General features: G+C 42.2%; 1 protein-coding gene across 6 annotated transcripts in view; it reads right to left on the bottom strand.

Annotated features, from left to right (window-relative positions):
* The window catches only part of TBCE (tubulin folding cofactor E), a 434,765-nt gene that overhangs the window by 180,767 nt on the left and 235,150 nt on the right, over positions 1 to 18,848 (bottom strand). For all 6 annotated transcript variants that reach the window (XM_033936232.1, XM_033936235.1, XM_033936237.1 and 3 more), the window contains one exon: positions 14,748 to 14,843. In XM_033936232.1, coding sequence (XP_033792123.1) covers positions 14,748 to 14,843 — 96 coding nt within the window. The remainder of the gene's footprint in view (positions 1 to 14,747; positions 14,844 to 18,848) is intronic.

Here is an 18,848-nt window from a genome sequence, read left to right as displayed (position 1 = left end):
TGATGTCTGACCATACATTCACCCCTGCGGAATAACAGACACGCTAACAAAAAGGGGGAGGCCAAAACTGCAACTGGCACACCTTGTGAGACAGCCTTGAGCCTCCTATGGATGCTAACAGCCTCTGCTCAAACCCCTGCTAAGCAGTAGGTAAGGATGAAAAGTAGGGAAATCCCTGAGTTCCAAAAACACTTGTGCAGGCTGGTCAATAAGGACCAGAATCTGCAGCTGCAAACCAGAATCTGCTTCTTCTCCACACAGGCAGAGCTGAAACCAAGGTGAAAGTCCAAGCACTGAACACCGAATAAAAGCTTAAAACCCCAAATAAGAAAAAAAGAACACAAAACACTCCTTCCAGCTTGCGTGCAGAAGGGAAAGTGAAGTAGGAGGGACATAGAAAAAAAGGAGTAGGAGTGACAGAAAAAATCTAGAGTGAATTCCTTCTGCAGATGGCTTCCAGCCATGGGGGGCTAACCTGCTTCTCTAGAATGACACACCTATTGCACTGGAAAATGGGTTTATCTTCTACATGATAAATGCCAACTGTACTAAGGTGTACCCTAACAAGATTCAGACAAATGTATAAGGTGTTCATGCAGTTTTTATCAGACAGAAAAAAGAGTTCAAGCCTTTCTGTTGTACTAGATGGCAAATCTCTTCCATTTAAAATTGTAAGACCTTTTCGTGGAATCTCATCTGGAAACCAAATAATGTTAACATCGTCAGGCAGATTTAGGGGCAGCCAAGGTTACCTCTCAGCATCCAGGCAAGGGACTTGGTGCCGTGGTGCAACAGAATCCCCTTAGTCTGTGTGACAGACTTCCCAAGTTTCATAGCATGCAAAAGTTCCATGAGAGAGAATCACACCTCATCAAAAAATAATAACCTTCAAGTTTTATTCATCACAGAAACCTGGCTTGCAGATGGAGAAGAGGCATACTTATCATACTGTTGTCCTCCAAACTTTAGTTACATATTTAACCACCGTCACAACCGCAAGGGCGGAGGTATAGCCGTCATCTTTAAAAATAATTTCCTAAGTATACTAGACAAATCTCCTAAATCTGCCTCAATCGAATACTTACAACTAAAATGTAATTTTAATAGCCAAATTAACTTTCTTTTACTATATGTGCCACCACCTTTAAACTCTAACAAACTCGCATTACTTCAAGACACTTTATTTGATTTCTCTTCAACTACCAACATTCCATACATCCTCGGTGACTTAAATATCCATTTTGATGATCCCTCGAACCCTATTACTCAAGACTTACTTAACGTTCTCATTCCCCTTAACATCCACCCGCAAATAACTGTCCCTACACACATTGCGAACCATACATTGGACATGATTTTTTTACCATCTTCACAAACGTTAAATTTTTCTGATCTGCTGGTTTCTCCCATTCCTTGGTCTGATCATCATTTTATAACTTTTAGAATCAACATACCTAGAATCATTCACACTGACTCTTCACCTAAAACTAAAACTATTACTTATAGAGAGTTTAAAAATCTGGAAGATAAAGATTTAACTTCCCTCCTTGACTCTGATATTCTATCCACTCATTCCAATTCTATCACATGTCAACTTGCAGCCTGGAATTCATCTCTGACATCTCTTCTAGATTCAATTTCACCACTGATCTCTAAAACCATCTCCAAACGCAAGCTTAATAATCCCTGGTACAGTGCTGAGCTACATTTAATTAAACAGCAATTACGTTCATTAGAAAGAAAATGGCGTAAAAATAAGACACCAGACAATCTACAAAATTTCAGGGATATGGTTACTATATACAAAACTAAAATTAATTCGGCCAAAAAGTCTTATTTCTCTAAAAAAATCGAAAAAGCAAATAACTCTTCTGTCCTATTTAATATCTTAAAATCAATGGACCCCACAAATAAATTAAAAAACTTCTCTCGCATATCTACTCTCAAAGCCCAAGATCTAGCGGACGCTTTTAATCTTAAGATAAATAATATTCGGAATTCCTTCACTCAAAGTACATTTACCACTATTTCCAATTCTAATCAATCAAATTTCTTTCCGACAGCTAAATGTTCAAACTTTTCAATCCCATCATTAAAAGATATCGAATCTCTTTTCTCCCAAGTCAACATGAAAAGTTCTCGATCTGAGATAATCCCTCCTTTCTATCTGAAAAAATACTTTTCACACTTTGGCCCTTTCATTCTGTCCATTATCCAAAACAGCCTACTTACATCAATAGTACCACCTCAATGGAAGTCTTCGTCAATTACCCCAATTATTAAAAATTATAAATCCAGCATAAATGATTTATCTAATTACCGTCCGATAGCGAATATTCCATTTTTGGCCAAACTCACTGAAAAACTAATATTTAACCAGCTTTCCAATTTTTTTGAAAAAACAAACGCACTACACCCACATCAAACCGGTTTTAGAAAATATCATAGTACAGAACATTCATTGATAGGTCTAACTTCCAACATTCAATACTACCTTGACCACCATAAATCCGTGATTCTATTCTCTTTAGACATCTCAGCTGCCTTCGACACCATTGATCACGACTTACTTTTAAATAGACTAGAAGAAAAAGGTTTAAGCGGCGCAGTTTTAGATTGGTTTAAGTCTTATCTTAATAATCGTACTTCTTCTGTAAATTTTAACAATGAAGACTCTACTACTTTTACTTCAACATTTGGAATCCCTCAAGGATCCATTTTATCTCCACTTTTATTTAACATCTTTTTATCGCCTTTATTAGAAACTTGTCAGGCCATAGGTTTTATTCCATATGCTTACGCTGACGATATCCAATTAATCCATCCTCTAGATCCCGAAAATGTCACAGACATTGCCTCCATAAACCATAAATTAGAACAAGTACACAATTGGTTGAACTCAAACAAATTGTCATTAAATATTAACAAAACCAAATCCATATTATTCAACTGGAAAAAAGACATACGCCTTGCAAAATCATTTCTTCTTAACAATCTTCCTATTAGTACTGAAGCATCAATTAAAATTCTTGGGGTTATACTTGACGACAGTTTATCCTACCATGATCATATCTCTTCCATAGTCAAAAACTGTTTTTTCAAACTTCGTCAGATAAGAGCCATCTCAAAATTTCTAAACCCTTCATCCATAAAAATCTTAATACACTCATTTATCATTGCAAAAATCGATTATTGCAACGCTCTATTCATCAATATCACTCAGAAGGAAAGAAGGCGACTCCAAATCATTCAGAATACGGCTATCAAACTTATCTATAATGCTAAAAAATTTGACCACGTATCCCCTCTGATGATTGACGCACACTGGCTACCAATAAATCATAGGATATTGTACAAAATTATATTTCTAATTTTTAAGACTTTAACATCTAGCGAGCCACAATTCATTTCAAAATCTCTGATTCCTTACAAACCTCAACGATCCTTACGTTCATCAGAATCAAACTTACTAACTATCCCATCTCTAATAATCATCGGTACACGGAGAGCAGACATCTTTACTGTAGCGGGTCCACAAGCGTGGAACTCCCTTCCTCAGTACATCAGAATGGAACACGACATCTCAGCTTTTAAAAAACTTTTAAAATCCTATTTGTTTAGGGATGCCTACGATCTTTAAAGCCCTAATGGATTTACTTTGTTAAAATTAATTTTCTCTTTGAGTGCCTTGCAACAAATTACCCAACCTTTCGTTTTTTCCCTTTTTTCTTAAACCCTTATTGTAACTTTGCCCCCTTTCCCTCGCTTTCCTGTTAGTCATTATTGAAAATTGAAATTCACTGTTTTTAAATGTTTATTAATGTTTCTATGTTTTACGATATTATGTACATCGCTTAGAATATTTAAATAGGCGATATATCAAGAGTTAAATAAACTTGAAACTTGAATCCAAAAGGGAGCTACGAGAATTATGGTTCCCTGTATTTCAAGACAGCTCTTGTTATCAGGGAAGTCAGAGAATACATACATTAATCACTAAGCATTCTTTAAACCAGGCTTGCTTATTTTTTCATTTAATTCATTTTCTATCCCGTTTTCCCCAGGGAGCTCAGAACGGGTTACAGGTTAAACATACAAAAATACAGTAACAGGTTACAATTATGACAGTTACAGATACAAATTTTACAATACAAGGTTGTGTCCTAATTCTATACATATTAGAGATCTAATACAAGTACAAATAAAATAGAGTTCAGAGGTTAAAGTTTGCCATAGTTATCCTCAATAGTGCAAGTTTTTCAATACAAGTTTTTATCCTAACTAGACACACATTAGAGATCTAATATCAATATACAGTCTCGGGACTCAAGGATCTACCATACGAAAAACGGCTTGACAAATTACAGCTATACTCGCTCGAGGAGCGCAGAGAGAGGGGGGACATGATCGAGACGTTCAAGTATCTTACGGGCCGCATCGAGGCGGAGGAAGATATCTTCTTTTTCAAGGGTCCCACAACAACAAGAGGGCATCCGTTGAAAATCAGGGGCGGGAAACTACGAGGTGACACCAGGAAATTCTTTTTCACTGAAAGAGTGGTTGATCGCTGGAATAGTCTTCCACTACAGGTGATTGAGGCCAGCAGCGTGCCTGATTTTAAGGCCAAATGGGATCGGCACATGGGATCTATTCACAGGGCAAAGGTAGGGGAGGGACATTAAGGTGGGCAGACTAGATGGGCCGTGGGCCCTTATCTGCCGTCTATTTCTATGTTCTATGTTTCTATGTTTCTAATGTAGTTACAGGTTAAGTTTACCATAGTTACAGTGGAAGATATTTCAATACCAGTTATTTTTCTAACATAATATATACTGGGATCTAAGTACCAATATACGCTTCTTTGTAATCCATCGGTCATGGGCAGGGGAGTTAGGTGAAGAGGTATATTTTTATTAATTTCCTAAAGCCCTTCAAGGGGTATGAAAGCTGAGGAGTCCTTCAAGGGATCTGATCTGCGGGAGCAGTTGGTTCCAGTGATTCGGTATGAAGTGGAGTAGGAATGTTGTTTGGCAGTTTACAGTTGAAGGGCACAACCAGGAGGTATTTTGAGGCATATTTCATTCTGGGAGTGGATAGACCTGTTCAGCATGTACGAAGAAAGCTTTCTTACTGGCTCCTGTGGAGTGCTCATTGTCTGTTCCCACTGTCTTCTTTGCGGTATGGTACCTGTGGGTTCTCGTCCTGTTGGACTTTTGGTGGCCAATATATGTCTGTGGCAGATGTAGTGAGGAAATAGACAGGAGAGAGTAGAAAAGACAAATGGATAACAGCCACTTGAAGGACAATTAGCAGATGACAGGAAAGCAGAAAAACGAAACTAGAACCGACATGATGGAAAAATAAAATATCCAGTCATCAAAGATAGAAGAAAAACATTTAATTTTATGTTTGAACAATTTTATTGATTTTCCAGTGGTAAAATACAAAAACAAAATACTATTTTAAATTACCACATTACAGCAGAATCCCTCAACCAAAAAGTATCCCCCCCTCCCTGAATAGATACAGCAAGATCTAAGGGTGTCTGCATAGTGAATAAGCATACATAGCAAACAATGGTTCCACAATAATCAGAAGATGCGTAACAAGGTAATGTACATTTGAGAATGCAGAGCACCAGATATAGAAAGGAGATGATATTATCCCCCCCAAAACTGAAAAAAAGAGAAAAAAGCACCCCTCAACTGATGCCTCATATTACTCTGTCAATCCCAAAGCTTGTGGTAGCACAAGGAATTCAAGATGTCACTACGGGCTCCGGACGACAAGGACTGGATATAGGGATCCCCAAATTTTTACATTTAGGGCTCATTCTGGCCACTCTACATTCAAGTAGCAACAGGGAATGCAATCTATTCTTCCAATTCCAGAAGGAAGTGAGGTCTCCAACCCAAACTGAGAGGATTCCCTTCTTCACCAGCACTCCCAATTTACGCTTATACTGATGTTGACCATGAAGAGGGAGGCGGAAGGCCTCATATTTGTCCAATAAAAAACCCGCTGCTGACAGTGAATATGGCAGTGAAGGAAACAGTTTACATCAGTGTTCTTTAACCACCGGTCCATGGACCAGTGCCGGTCCACAGAAATTTCCTGCCGGTCCACAGGGCCAGCACGTGCATCAGGCCAAAAACAGAGTTCTTCAACCGCCGGTCCACGGTGCGATCGATGCGGTGTTATCTTCGAACCAGTTCCCTCTTCTTAATTGATTCAGTGCACAAAGCCACAGGCAGTGGCTCCTATGGGCATCCTGCACCTGAACCGGAAGCCTTCTCTCTGACGTTGCAACGTCAGAGGGAAGGCTTCCAGATGAGGCACGGGACGTGCAAGGTGCAATTAGTACTATTATGGGGGTGGGGTCTGGGGTGGAGATTGGGTAGAGATGGGCGGGGTCTGGCCCAAGACTTAGCTCAGTGTTCTTCAACCACTGGTCCACAGAATAATTCTTTTATTTCTGCCGGTCCATAGGTGTAAAAAGGTTGAAAAACACTGGTTTACATAACACGAGATAGCTCTCCAAACCTGTTTAAATTTCAGAAGGCATGAAAAAAGGAATGGTCCTGTTGAGAACATTTCTGACAGGTAGGGGAGGTAACTAATCCTAAATAGTGAAGTAAGCCCGATGAAGGACTTGATAATGGCATTCCCGAAGGTCAGCAATGATAGAAACCTCAGGAATGATAGAAACCTCAGGAACCTTTTAATTAAAGCCAGGATATCCAAAGAATCCTCCGGCAAACCCAACTCACGATACCATCGAGAGCACAATGCATCCCTGTACACTGACCCAAAATGTTTTTGCAAGTCCTTGTATAAGTCCAAAACCAAGAAGCCATCTTCCAGGTAGGACTCCAAAAGTTCTTGAAATCTGAAATCCATGGGAAATAAAGAGATCAGAGGGAGCCAGAGATCTCAAATAATGTTGAAGCTGTTTATACACTAGAAAGTCACTAACTTGTTAAAAAACAATGTTGCCGTAGGAAAAACCAGGACCACATTGTGCCATCTTTGTGCAAAACGTAGCCATGAGACGCAAAGCGATGAAAATTAACATTATCGGACCCTGGCTGAAATTACAGATTGTCAAGAATAGGTAGATATTTACATAGAAATATATAAAATGACGGTAGAAAAGGGCCACGGCCCATCTAGTCTGCCCACACTAATGACCCACCCCCTAACTTCCTCGATGAAGAGATCCCACATGCCAATCCTATCTTTTCTTAAAATCTGGCACGCTGCTGGCCTCAATTACCTGTAGTGGAAGATTATTCCAACGATCAACCACCCTTTCGGTGAAGAAATATTTTCTGGTGTCGTTATGAAATTTCCCTCCCCTGATTTTCAACGGATGCCCTCTTGTTGCCGTGGGTCCTTTAAGAAAAAAGAGATCCTCTTCCACCTCGATACGGCCCGTGACATATTTGAACGTCTCTATCATGTCTCCCCTCTCTCTGTGTTCCTCGAGTGAGTATAGCTGCAACTTACCCAGCCGTTCCTCATACGGGACATCCTTGAGTCCCGAGACCATCCTGGTGGCCATTCGCTGAACCGACTCAACTCTCAGCACGTCTTTTTGATAATGTGGCCTCCAGAATTGTACACAATATTCTAGATGGGGTCTCACCATGGATCTCTACAACGGCATTATGACCTCGGGCTTACGGCTTACGAAACTTTTATGGATACAACCCATGATTTGTCTGGACTTGGATGAAGCTTTCTCCACTTGATTGGCAGTCTTCATGTCTTTGCTAATGATCACCCCCAAGTCACGTTCTGCTACAGTCCTTGCTAGATCTCACCATTTAGGGTGTAAGTTCTGCATGGATTTTTGCCATCAAGGTGCATGACCTTGCATTTTTTGGCATTGAAACTTAGTTGCCAAGTCTTTGACCAATGCTCCAGCAGGAGTAGGTCCTGCGTCATACTGTCGGGCATTGAGCTTTTGTCGGGCACTGTGTTTTTGCCTACTATGTTGCATAGTTTGGCGTCATCGATGGTTAATGTAATTTTACCTCGAAGCCCTTTAGCAAGTCTCTTACGAAGATATTAAATAGGATTGGCCCAAGACCGAGCCCTGCGGTACTCCGCTGATCACCTCCGTCGTATCTGAGAGGGTACCGTTTACCACTACCCTCTGAAGTCTACCCCCAAGCCAGACCTTAACCCATGCAGTTAATGTTTCACCTAATCCCATCAAACTCATCTTGCTCAATAACCTGCAGTGTGGGACGCTATCAAACGCTTTGCCGAAGTCCAAGTACACGACGTCCAGGGCCTCCCCTATATCCAGCTTTCTTGTTACCCAGTCGAAGAAGCTGATCAGATTTGATTGGCAGGACCTTCCCTTCGTAAAACCATGTTGATGGGGAACTCGTAGATTCTCCTCGTTCAGAATTGCATCTAATTGGCGTTTGATTAGTGCTTCCATAAGTTTATTCACTATCGATGTGAGACTCACCGGTCAGTAATTCGCAGCCTCCGTCTTGCATCCCGTTTTGTGGAGTGGAATGACCAAGTAAAGTGGTCCAAGTATTTTGCAAGGAAAGAAAAAGCAGACTCTCCTTAAAAAACTGGGGATGAAGGCCATAGGCACCTGTATCAAGAAAGCACAGTTACTTACAGTAACAGGTGTTACCCAGGGACAGCAGGCAGCTATTCTTAACATATGGCTGACGTCATCCACGGAGCCCGGATACGGACAGCTTCGCAAGCAGACTTGCTTGAAGAACGTTTAGAAAGTTTGCGACTGCAGCACCACACATATGCGAGTGTCTTCCCACCTGACACAAGGCGCAAGTCTCCTCAGTTCAGATAGCTAGCAGAGAAGCCAACCAGGAGAGATGGGTGGGTTGTGAGAATAGCTGCCTCCTGTCTCTGGATAACACCTGTTACAGTAAGTAACTGTGCTTTATCCTAGGACAAGCAGGCAGCCTATTCTCAACATATGGGTGACCTCCAAGCTAACCAGAATGGGATGGTGGGAGTGTTGGCAATTCAGAAGAATAAATTTTGTAACACTGCCTGGCTGAAATGCCCATCCTGTCTGGAAAAAGCATCCAGACAATAATGAGAGGTGAAAAGAGGACCAAATGGCAGCTTTACAGATTTCCTCAATAAGAGTACATCTAAGGAAAGCTACTGATGCCGCCATGGCTCTGACTTTATGGGCTGTGACTTGACTCTGTAGATGCAGTCCAACCTGAGCATAGCAGAAAGAGATGCAAGCAGCTAACCAGTTAGAGATGGTGCGCTTGGAAATTGGATGTCCCAACTTGTTTGGATCAAAGGAGACAACAAGTTGAGGAGCAGATCTGTGTGGCTTAGTGCATTGCAAGCAGAAAGCCAAAGCACGCTTACACTCCAGAGTATGAAGAGCTGTTTCTCCAGGATGAGAATGAAGCTTTGGAAAAAAACACTGGAAATACAATGGACTGATTGAGATGAAATTCTGAAACCACTTTCAGTAAGAATTTAGGATGAGTACGGAGGACCACCTTGTCATGATGGAATACTGTGAAAGGTGGGTCTGCAACTAAAGCTTGTAGCTCACTGACCCTGCAAGCAGACGTGAGAGCAATGAGAAAAATCACTTTCCAAGTGAGATATTTAAGTTGAGCAGAAGCCATTGGTTCAAAAGGAGATTTCATCAATTGAGCAAGAACAACACTGAGATCCCAAACCACTGGAGGAGGTTTGAGAGGTGGTTTGACATTGAAAAGACCTTTCATAAATCTGGAAGCCACAGGATGAGCAGAAAGGGGTTTCCCTTTGATAGGCTGATAAAAAGCAGCAATTGCACTGAGATGGACTCAAATGGATGTGGATTTGAGACCTGATTGAGACAAATGGAACAGGTAATCCATACCTGAAAATAAGGAGGTAGATTGAGGCTCCTTGAGATGAATGGTGCACCAAGCAGAAAATCTAGTCCATTTCTGATTGTAGCATTGTCTAGTGGTAGGCTTCCTAGAAGCCTTTAAAATGTCCTGGACATATTGAGAAAATTGTAGAGTGGCAGGTTGAGAGGTACCAAGCTGTCAAGTGTAGAGACTGCAGGTTGGGATGAAGGAGAGACCCCTGACTCTGTAAGCAGAGAGGGAAAAATTGATAGAAGCAGTGGCTCCCTGTTGCTGAATTGAAGTTGCTTGGGCCACCGAGGAGCTATCAAAATCACGGTGGCATGGTCTTGTTTGAGTTTTGACAAGTGTCTTGAGAATGAGAGAGAATGGAGGGAACGCATAAAGAAACTGATTCGTCCATTCCAGTAGAAAAGCATCTGCCTGAGGTAGTTTGTTGTTGTGGGAAGATGCGAAGAGATCTATCTGAGGGGTTCAGAAAACCACTCCACTAAATATCGCGTCAGATACACCAGATTGTATAAGCGCATATTAAGTATGCCCAGACCTCCCTGACCCCATGAACCCTGCATGTATTTAAAAGCTAGTTTGGGCTTCTTCCCTCACCAGCAAAATTTAGATAATAAAGAATATAATTTACCTGGCTCCGCACTGTAGACATGGACCCCAGGGCAATGAATTGTTTGATGACTCCATCGAGGCAGCTACTAAACGATTGTCTGAACATAAGAAATTGTTTACTTCCATCGTTTGTCATAAGCCTAAGCCTTCTATCTCCAAAGGCTTCCGGCCTCTTCCATCTTACCAGAGGCATTTTCCACAGAGAGCAGCTCTGTATACATGAGCACCTCCTAAGAAACAATCACAACAATGGCAGCAAAAATCTCAGACTCCTGCTGCGCCTAAGACCTCTCAACCTTTTTGACCATCTAATACAGAGCATAACCTCCATCGTTCTGCCTCTGTCCTCTTCCCTTCCCATTGAAGGTTGTCTCCATCATTTTTACCACCACTGGGAGATGATTACATCAGACCTCTGGGTGCTGTCTATCCTCAAGGAAGGATACTCTCTTCATTTCCTTCAGATTCCACCAGATCTTCCTCCAAGAGAGTATCCTTCAAATCCATCGCAGACTGCCCTTCTTATTCAGGAAGCTCAAGTTCTGCTTCATCTCAGTGCCATCGAGGAAGTTCCCTTGGAACAGCAGAGCAGGGGTTTTTACTCCTTAGTTCCAAAGAAGACAGGCGATCTGCGCCCTATCTTGGATCTCAGAGCACTCAACAAATTTTTAGTCAAAGAAAAATTCTGCATGTTGTCTCTGGCATCCTTATATCCCCTTCTAGATCAGAATGATTGGTTATGTTCTCTAGATCTCAAAGAGGCTTACACTCACATTCCCATTCATCCAGCCTCTCGACAGTTCCTCAGATTTCGGGTGGGAAATCTGCATTTCCAATAAAGAGTGCTACCCTTCAACCTGGCATCGTCTCCAAGAGTCTTCACCAAGTGCCTAGTTGTAGTAGCAGCAGCTCTGCGGAATCATGGTCTACAGGTGTTCCTGTACCTGGATGACTGGCTCATCAAAGATTAAACATCTCAAGGGGTTATTCTAGTGACCCAACGGACTATTTGTTTACTTCAAAGTTTGGGGTGCGCTCGGAGGTTCTTGGGGGGGGCGGTCGTTGGGGGGGAGGGGGGTTTGCGTCGAGGGCAGGAGGGCCTGGGATCCCTCCTGCCCGTAATGTAGTGCGGGGTGGGGTTAGGGGGTCGCCGTGGCCAGGAGGGTTTGGGCTCCCTTCTGGCCCGATATTGTCGGGAAGTCGGCGGTCCTTCGGGGTGGGGGTGCGAGTGGTCCTGCCGGGGGGGGGGGATGTATCGGACGTCGGGGAGTCGGCCGGGCAAGAGGGCTTGGGCTCCCTCTTGCTCCGATCGTGGATGCGGGTGTGGGTGGGAGCGCGTGCGAGCGGTCGTTCGGGGTGGGGGTGCGAGCGGTCCTGCTGGGGGGGTGAATCGGGCGTCGGGCGGGGTGGGAACTATGTTTTAAAACTTTTGTATACCGCGCTCATGCATATAACGCGCGAGGGGTATGCGCGGTAGGTAAAAACGCGTATAACGCGCGCGTTATATGCGTGAAAATACGGTAGTCTTAACCTTCCCCAAAATCAAGGCGCTTCTCCATCCAATTCACTCGCTTACAACACACGTGATTATAGAAACATTACCACTAGTACTATCAACAATCACCAGGAACTTCACTTCGAAGAATTTTCTAAGTGCACTCTCGATGAATAATTTGTAATCTGGAATTATAAAACACAACAAATGCTAGACTGTTTGGCTCCCATTCACTCCCACACTAATCCCTCCTCTTCAATTAAAAAAAAAATGGTAGTCAGGAACTCTTTCCTCCGTCGTCAGCTATGCTTCACTGTTTTTACATATGCCAATGACATTCAACTGCTCCACCCCCTAAATCCTACATCACCTGATGAAATAAACAAAAATCAATCAAAAACTTAATAAAATCAGTTTCTGGCTTCCGACATAACAAACTCTCATTGAACATCCTTAAAACTACCAGTGTCCTTTTCTCACTCTCCCCAGATGAACAACCATGTTTACCCATTTGCACTGATTCTTCCCCAATTTAAATGGACAGTAGTCAAACTTCTCGGGGTCATCCTTGACAAGGACCTCACCTTCCATCAACAAATTAGTGCAGTTATACAGAAATGTTTTCATAAGCTTTGGCTCATCCACTCTCTCTCTTCTTTTCTTGATCCTCCCTCTATCAATATCCTGATTCACTCTCTTGTAATTTCAACCATAAACTACTGTAATGCTCTCTATCAAGGTATAACCCAGAAAGAAATCCGTTGCTTACAACTATTGCAAAATACTGCTGTTAAATTAATCTATCATGCAAAAAAATTTGACCATGTTACTCCTCTCCTCCATAAAGCACATTGGTTACCCATCACTCATCACCTTACCTATAAAATACTCCTCCTCACCTTTAAAACAAAAACCTCTAATCAACCAGCATTTATAGATAAATTATTGATCCTATACTCATCAATCAAAACCTACTTTCCATTCCATCAATATATGAACTGTTTCACAATACTACTCGCAAATCCATTTTTTTCAGTCACCTCTTTGTGGAATGCCCTGCCATTAGATCTTTGATTAGAAAACTCTCTTGAAAAATTTAAAGCTAAACTTAAAACTTTTCTCTTTAAAAAGAAGCCTATACTCTTTAGTACCAGCTCTCAAACCCTCAACTCTTGTGAAGCCTTGAAATACCTAAATGCTTCTTCTGAAGCGATCCCCACCCTAATGTAACACCACTCCCCATTTACCTCCCTTTTTTATTCATTTTACTTCGATATATAAAAAAAAAAAAAAATTCCCCTCCCCTACTTCCTTTTTGTTCCATGTATGTCAATGTGAACCCATCTAGTATTTTTAATATTTGATAAGACATTGCTTTTATTCCCTTTTATCTCTCTCTTTTTTAACCTCATTATATTGTACACCGTTTAGACACTTGCTTTGATAGACGGTATATCAAAAATAAAGAAACTTGATTGGTATTCAGTCCATCTTTCATTGAGGTGCTCCTGAAATTTCAAATCCTTATATAGATAAAGCAGGAATTGCCAACAGAATGAACTTTTTCTCTTCTGGGTGAAGCCTCAAGATAAACGAGATCATAGCATGATCAGAAATGTCAAAAGAGCCAATTGTAGCAGATTCAATTTGGGAGAAAAGGGAGCAAGATAATCTATACGAGACAGTGATGCATGTGCCCTTGACAAGTGTGTGAAGTCTTTCTCCCCAGGGTGAAGAGTTCTCCAAAGGTCAATCATATTCAATGTAGAACAAAGCAGTGGTAGCCCCTTACTGGGATGGACTCGTTCATTCGGCAAGGGTTGGGATGTGTCAACAGAGGGGTTGAATATGAACTTGAAATTCCCACCACACCCCATCATGAGGATAGGAATATCCTGGGAGGCCAACAGGGTGATCAAATTCACAAAAATGTATGATCATAGGAGTTGGGAGCATAAATGTTACACAGCAACAGAAGTTTTAAATTCAGGGTTACTTTAGCAAAATATAGCATCCCCCTGGGTCTACCCATTGCTGGTGAATTGTGAAGAGATCAAAACATTTTATTTTAAATGTTTCAAATGAAATATGGCTGATAATTAGCAAAAATATTGTTTATATTTTCACATAAACTTGTAGAATTTGCTAATTTTTAGTGCAGAATTTTGAAATTTTTGGCACAAAACTACACCAGGAGTGACATTCAAAGAAAATACATTCCCCACTTATGAAATTCCAAGCAATGTATTACAGAAAATGTTTAAAAATACTCCACTTTCAGTAAAATATTTTTAATCCATACAGTATTTTCTTAGCAGTGAATATAAAAGCTAAAAGGATGATCACTGCTGGTTTTTAAACCGCACCCAAAAATCACTTCTGAAGGCCTACTAAATGTTCATTTTTAAGAATCAAGAATTTATAACTCAAGCTAAATGTTGCTAAGGTAAAGTACTCCTTTAGCTAAGCATGGAATAAGTCAAAGTCTCAAAGCAGAATTCCGAAATAATCAGATAAAGAACACTCTAGGCAGTTTCATGGAGGTAGGAAGTGGCGGCAAATGAAATGGAGAAATGCATATATCTGAAGGCTACTAACAAAGCCTTAAACTGCCCTTAATCACTGGATCTACTGCTATCAAGTCTATACATTTCTTGCAAAAGAATTATGTATAGTTGATATGACTACAAGAAAACTGATATGGAATGCAGAAAAAAAACATGCACTGTAATAATGCAAACTCTCACCTTGGAAGGTATGCTATGTGTTGAAGCTGGTTTTCGTCAATTAACTTGTTATTCAAGAGGTCTAGTATTTTCAAAGACTGTAGTGTATTAACAGGTCTGCAATAATAGGAATACAAACTTAAGCCAAGCATTCTCTCTCTGTAAATTTGCTCATAAATACAACTTTTTTTTGCACTTTATGCCATTTAACATCAATAAATGTGAAAAGCAGGATAAGTGGTTATCAAATTGTAAATTCAATCACTAAAAAATGTTTGCTTAATTTATAACATCTCACAAAATATTTGTGCATTGGTTTGCTTAAAATAAGACACACTTTTTTCCACCCAAAAGTGAGTGGAAATCTTGGTGCGTCTTATGCAGCGAAGATACAAATTTTGTTAACCTCACCCCGTTCCATTGTAAAACCCGCTGCACTACTTTTTTAAAACAACCCTCCCCCCACCCTGCCTGCCATCATAGTCATACCTTCTGGTGGTCCAGCGTGTATCCCCTCCCTTGCACCCTTTGCTCTGCCAGGCTCCTCCTTATTTCCCGGCCAGTAACGCACAGGTCAGGAGGGTGGAGGTCAGGATCAAGATTTCCGTGCACCTGCTTGGGCCCATACCGTTTCTGAATGGCTGCTGTCAATTCTCGCACTACCTTTCAGAAAATGGCACGGGCCTAAGCGGGAGCAGGGAAAACTTGATCCAGACCTCCACGCTCCTGACCTGTGTGCCCCTTGCCGGGAAATGAGGAGCCCGGCACAGCAAAGGCTGAAAGCACCATCCAGAAGCCCTGTGTAAAGATCAAGGTGTGTGCCGCGGCAGGGAGGGAAGCCGGCTGGAGCTGCTGGGCCCACGAGCAAGTAGGGTGAGGTGGGCTGGAGCTGACGGACCCACGAGCAGGGGATAGGTGGGCTGGCACTACAAGTACCTACTAATGCTGCCCGATTCAGGAAAACAATTTTCGATTTGATTCGATTCAGCTATTGAATCGATTTTCCTGCTCAATTGGGTGTTTTTTTTCAAACATCCTGGTGGGTTTATTTTATACCAACCCCTTTTATAGCCTCATCACCCCCTTTGCCCTCTCCTAACATTGGTGCTGTGGTGTAACCAAAATAAACAAACATAAAAACATTAGAACTGTCACTGCTGGGTCAGACCAGTGGTCCATCGTGCCCAGCAGTCCGCTCACACAGCGGCCCTCTGCTCAAAGACCAGCACCCTAACTGATGCTAGCCCTACCAGCGTACGTTCTTGTTCAACAGGAACTTGTCTAACTTTGTCTTGAATCTCTGGAGGGTGTTTTACCCTATGACAGACTCCGGAAGAGCGTTCCAGTTTTCTACCATTCTCTGGGTGAAGAAGAACTTCCTTATGTTTGTATGGAATCTATCCCCTTTCAACTTTAGAGAGTGCCCTCTCATTCTCCTTACCTTGTAGAGGGTGAACAACCTGTCCTTATCTACTAAGTCTATTCCCTTCAGTACCTTGAATGTTTCGATCATGTCCCCTCTCAATCTCCTCTGTTCGAGGGAGAAGAAGCCCAGTTTCTCTAATCTTTCACTGTACGGCAGCTCCTCCAACCCCTTAACCATCTTAGTCACTCTTCTCTGGACTCTTTTGAAAAGTACCATGTCCTTCTTCAAGTATGGCGACCAGTGCTGGACGCAGTACTCCAGGTGAGGGCGCACCATGTCCCAGTACAGTGGCATGATAACCTTCTCCAATCTGTTCGTGATCCCCTTCTTTATCATTCCTAGCATTCTGTGCGCCCTTTTCGCCACCACGGCACATTGCGTGGACGGCTTCATCGACTTGTCGATCAGAAATCAAAAGTCTCTTTCCTTGGAGGTCTCTCCAAGTACCGCCCCGGACATCCTGAATTCATGTATGAGATTTTTGTTACTGACATGCATCACTTTACACTTAACCACGTTGAACCTCATCTGCCATGTCGATGGCCATTCCTCGAGCCTGATTATGTAATGTTGCAGATCTTCACAATCCCCCTGCATCTTCACTACTCTGAATAACTTCATATCGTCCGCAAATTTAATCACCTTGCTCGTCGTACCTTTGTCTAGATCAGTGGTCTCAAACTTGCAGCCCGGGGACCACATTCAGCCCGCCAGGTACTATTTTGAGGCCCTCAGTATGTTTATCATAATCACAAAAGTAAACTAAAACAGTTTCTTGATCATATGTCTCTTTAGCTATAAATGACAATATTATTATTAAGACTTGGCCAAAAGGAAAGATTTATAAACTATAAAGAGTTCTACCTCATGCAAAATAGTCATTTCGTTAATAAGACATTAACTATTTTTTTCTGCGGCCCTCCCAAGTACCTACAAATCTAAAATGTGGCCCTGCAAAGGGTTTGAGTTTGAAACCACTGGTCTAGATTGTTTATAAAGATGTTGAAGAGCACGGGTCCAAGCACCGAGCCCTGCGGCACCCCACTGGTGTCGCTCTTCCAGTCCAAAGTATTGTCCATTTACCCCCACTCTCTGTTTCCTAAGCTTCAGCCAGTTTTTAATCCACGTATTTCACCCTCGATACCATGACTCGCAATTTTCATGCGGAACCTTGTCCAACGCCTTCTGGAAGTCCAGATATAGAATGTCGACCAGGTCGCCCTTGTCTATCCGCCTGTTTACTCCTTTGAAGAACTGTAGCAAATTTGTCAAACAAGATCTGCCTTTGCTGAAACCATGCTGGCTGGTCCTCATCAGACCGTGTTCATCAAGGTGATCAGTGATGCGGTCCATTAGCAGCACCTCTACCATCTTTCCCGGTACCGATCTGTAGTTTCTCAGGTTTCCCCTCAAACCTTTTTTGAAGATCGGCGTAAAATTTGCCACCTTCCAGTCCTCCGGAATCTTTCCCAATTCAATCGACAGATTGGCTGTTAGTTGAAGCAGTTTAGCTATGGTCCCTTTCAGTTCCTTGATGACCCTTGGATGGATGCCATCTGGTCCCGGGGATTTATCAATCTTAAGCCTATCAATCTGCCTGCATACCTCTTCTAGACTGACCGTTAACCCTGTCAGTTTCCCATTTTCACTTCCAGCATATAACCTGATGGGTTCCGGTATGCTGTGTATATCCTCTTCGGTAAATACAGACGCAAAAAACTTGTTCAGTCTGTCGGTGATTGCTTTGTCCTCCTTTAGCGCTCCCTTCATTCCTTGGTCATCCAACGGTCCCACTGCTTCCTTCGCGGGTCATTTCCATTTAATATATCGAAAGAACGGCTTGAAGTTTTTCGCCTGCTTGGCTATTTTTTCCTCATAATCTCTTTTATTTATTTATTTAGATTTTTATCCCGTCCTCCCAGTAGCTCAGAACGGTCTACAAGTGAACATACACAAATTAAGGGTAATTAGACATATAAGAAGTGCAACAGGTTTGAATGATTGGACTACAGGACTGTGATGTGAGTTTAAGTACAGGCAATACAGCAATTTAAGAGTAGAGTTCAAATATAAGTAGTTAGTTTAAGTACAGTTATGTGAGATTAGGTACAGTTTGTCAGAGGATAGACTAAGAGATGACTGTACTGAAGTTTAGGGGGGAGGTAGGAGAGAGGAGAGGGGGGTGCTTAAGGGGGGGGAGAGACAGAGGTGATCTTTAGTTGAAGAGGAGGGTCTTTACCACTTTGCGGAATGTTAATAATGAGTTCTGTTGTCTGAGTTGGGGAGGGAGTTGGTTCCAGAGGTGTGGAATGAAGTGACTGTAGGATCGTTTGCGGGCTGTTTCTGTGAGGAGGGACCTTCCGGGGGGGGTGCATAGGCATATCTCCGATTTTGAGCGGAGGGTGCGAGTGGGGGTGTAGATGGGAAGCTTGGATTTTATGTAGGAGGGGGTGGTGGAATGAATTCTCTTGTGGGCAATTGCCAGGGCCTTGAAAGCACATCGCTGGCTAATTGGGAGCCAGTGTTCAGCACGGAGTGCTGGGGAGATGGGATCGTGGTAGTTGAGGTTGTGTAGGAGGCGGATAGCTGCATTTTGGACCCGTTGGAGGCGTTTGAGATTATTTTTGGTTAGTCCATTAAATAGGGAGTTACAATAATCCATTCTGGAGAGGACATATGCGTAGAGGAGTTGGGTG

Source organism: Geotrypetes seraphini, chromosome 3, assembly GCF_902459505.1.
Source record: "Geotrypetes seraphini chromosome 3, aGeoSer1.1, whole genome shotgun sequence".
Lineage (NCBI taxonomy): Eukaryota > Metazoa > Chordata > Amphibia > Gymnophiona > Dermophiidae > Geotrypetes > Geotrypetes seraphini.
The sequence above is the reverse complement of the archived record's forward strand: the minus strand, read 5'-3'. Positions and strand labels throughout refer to the sequence as shown.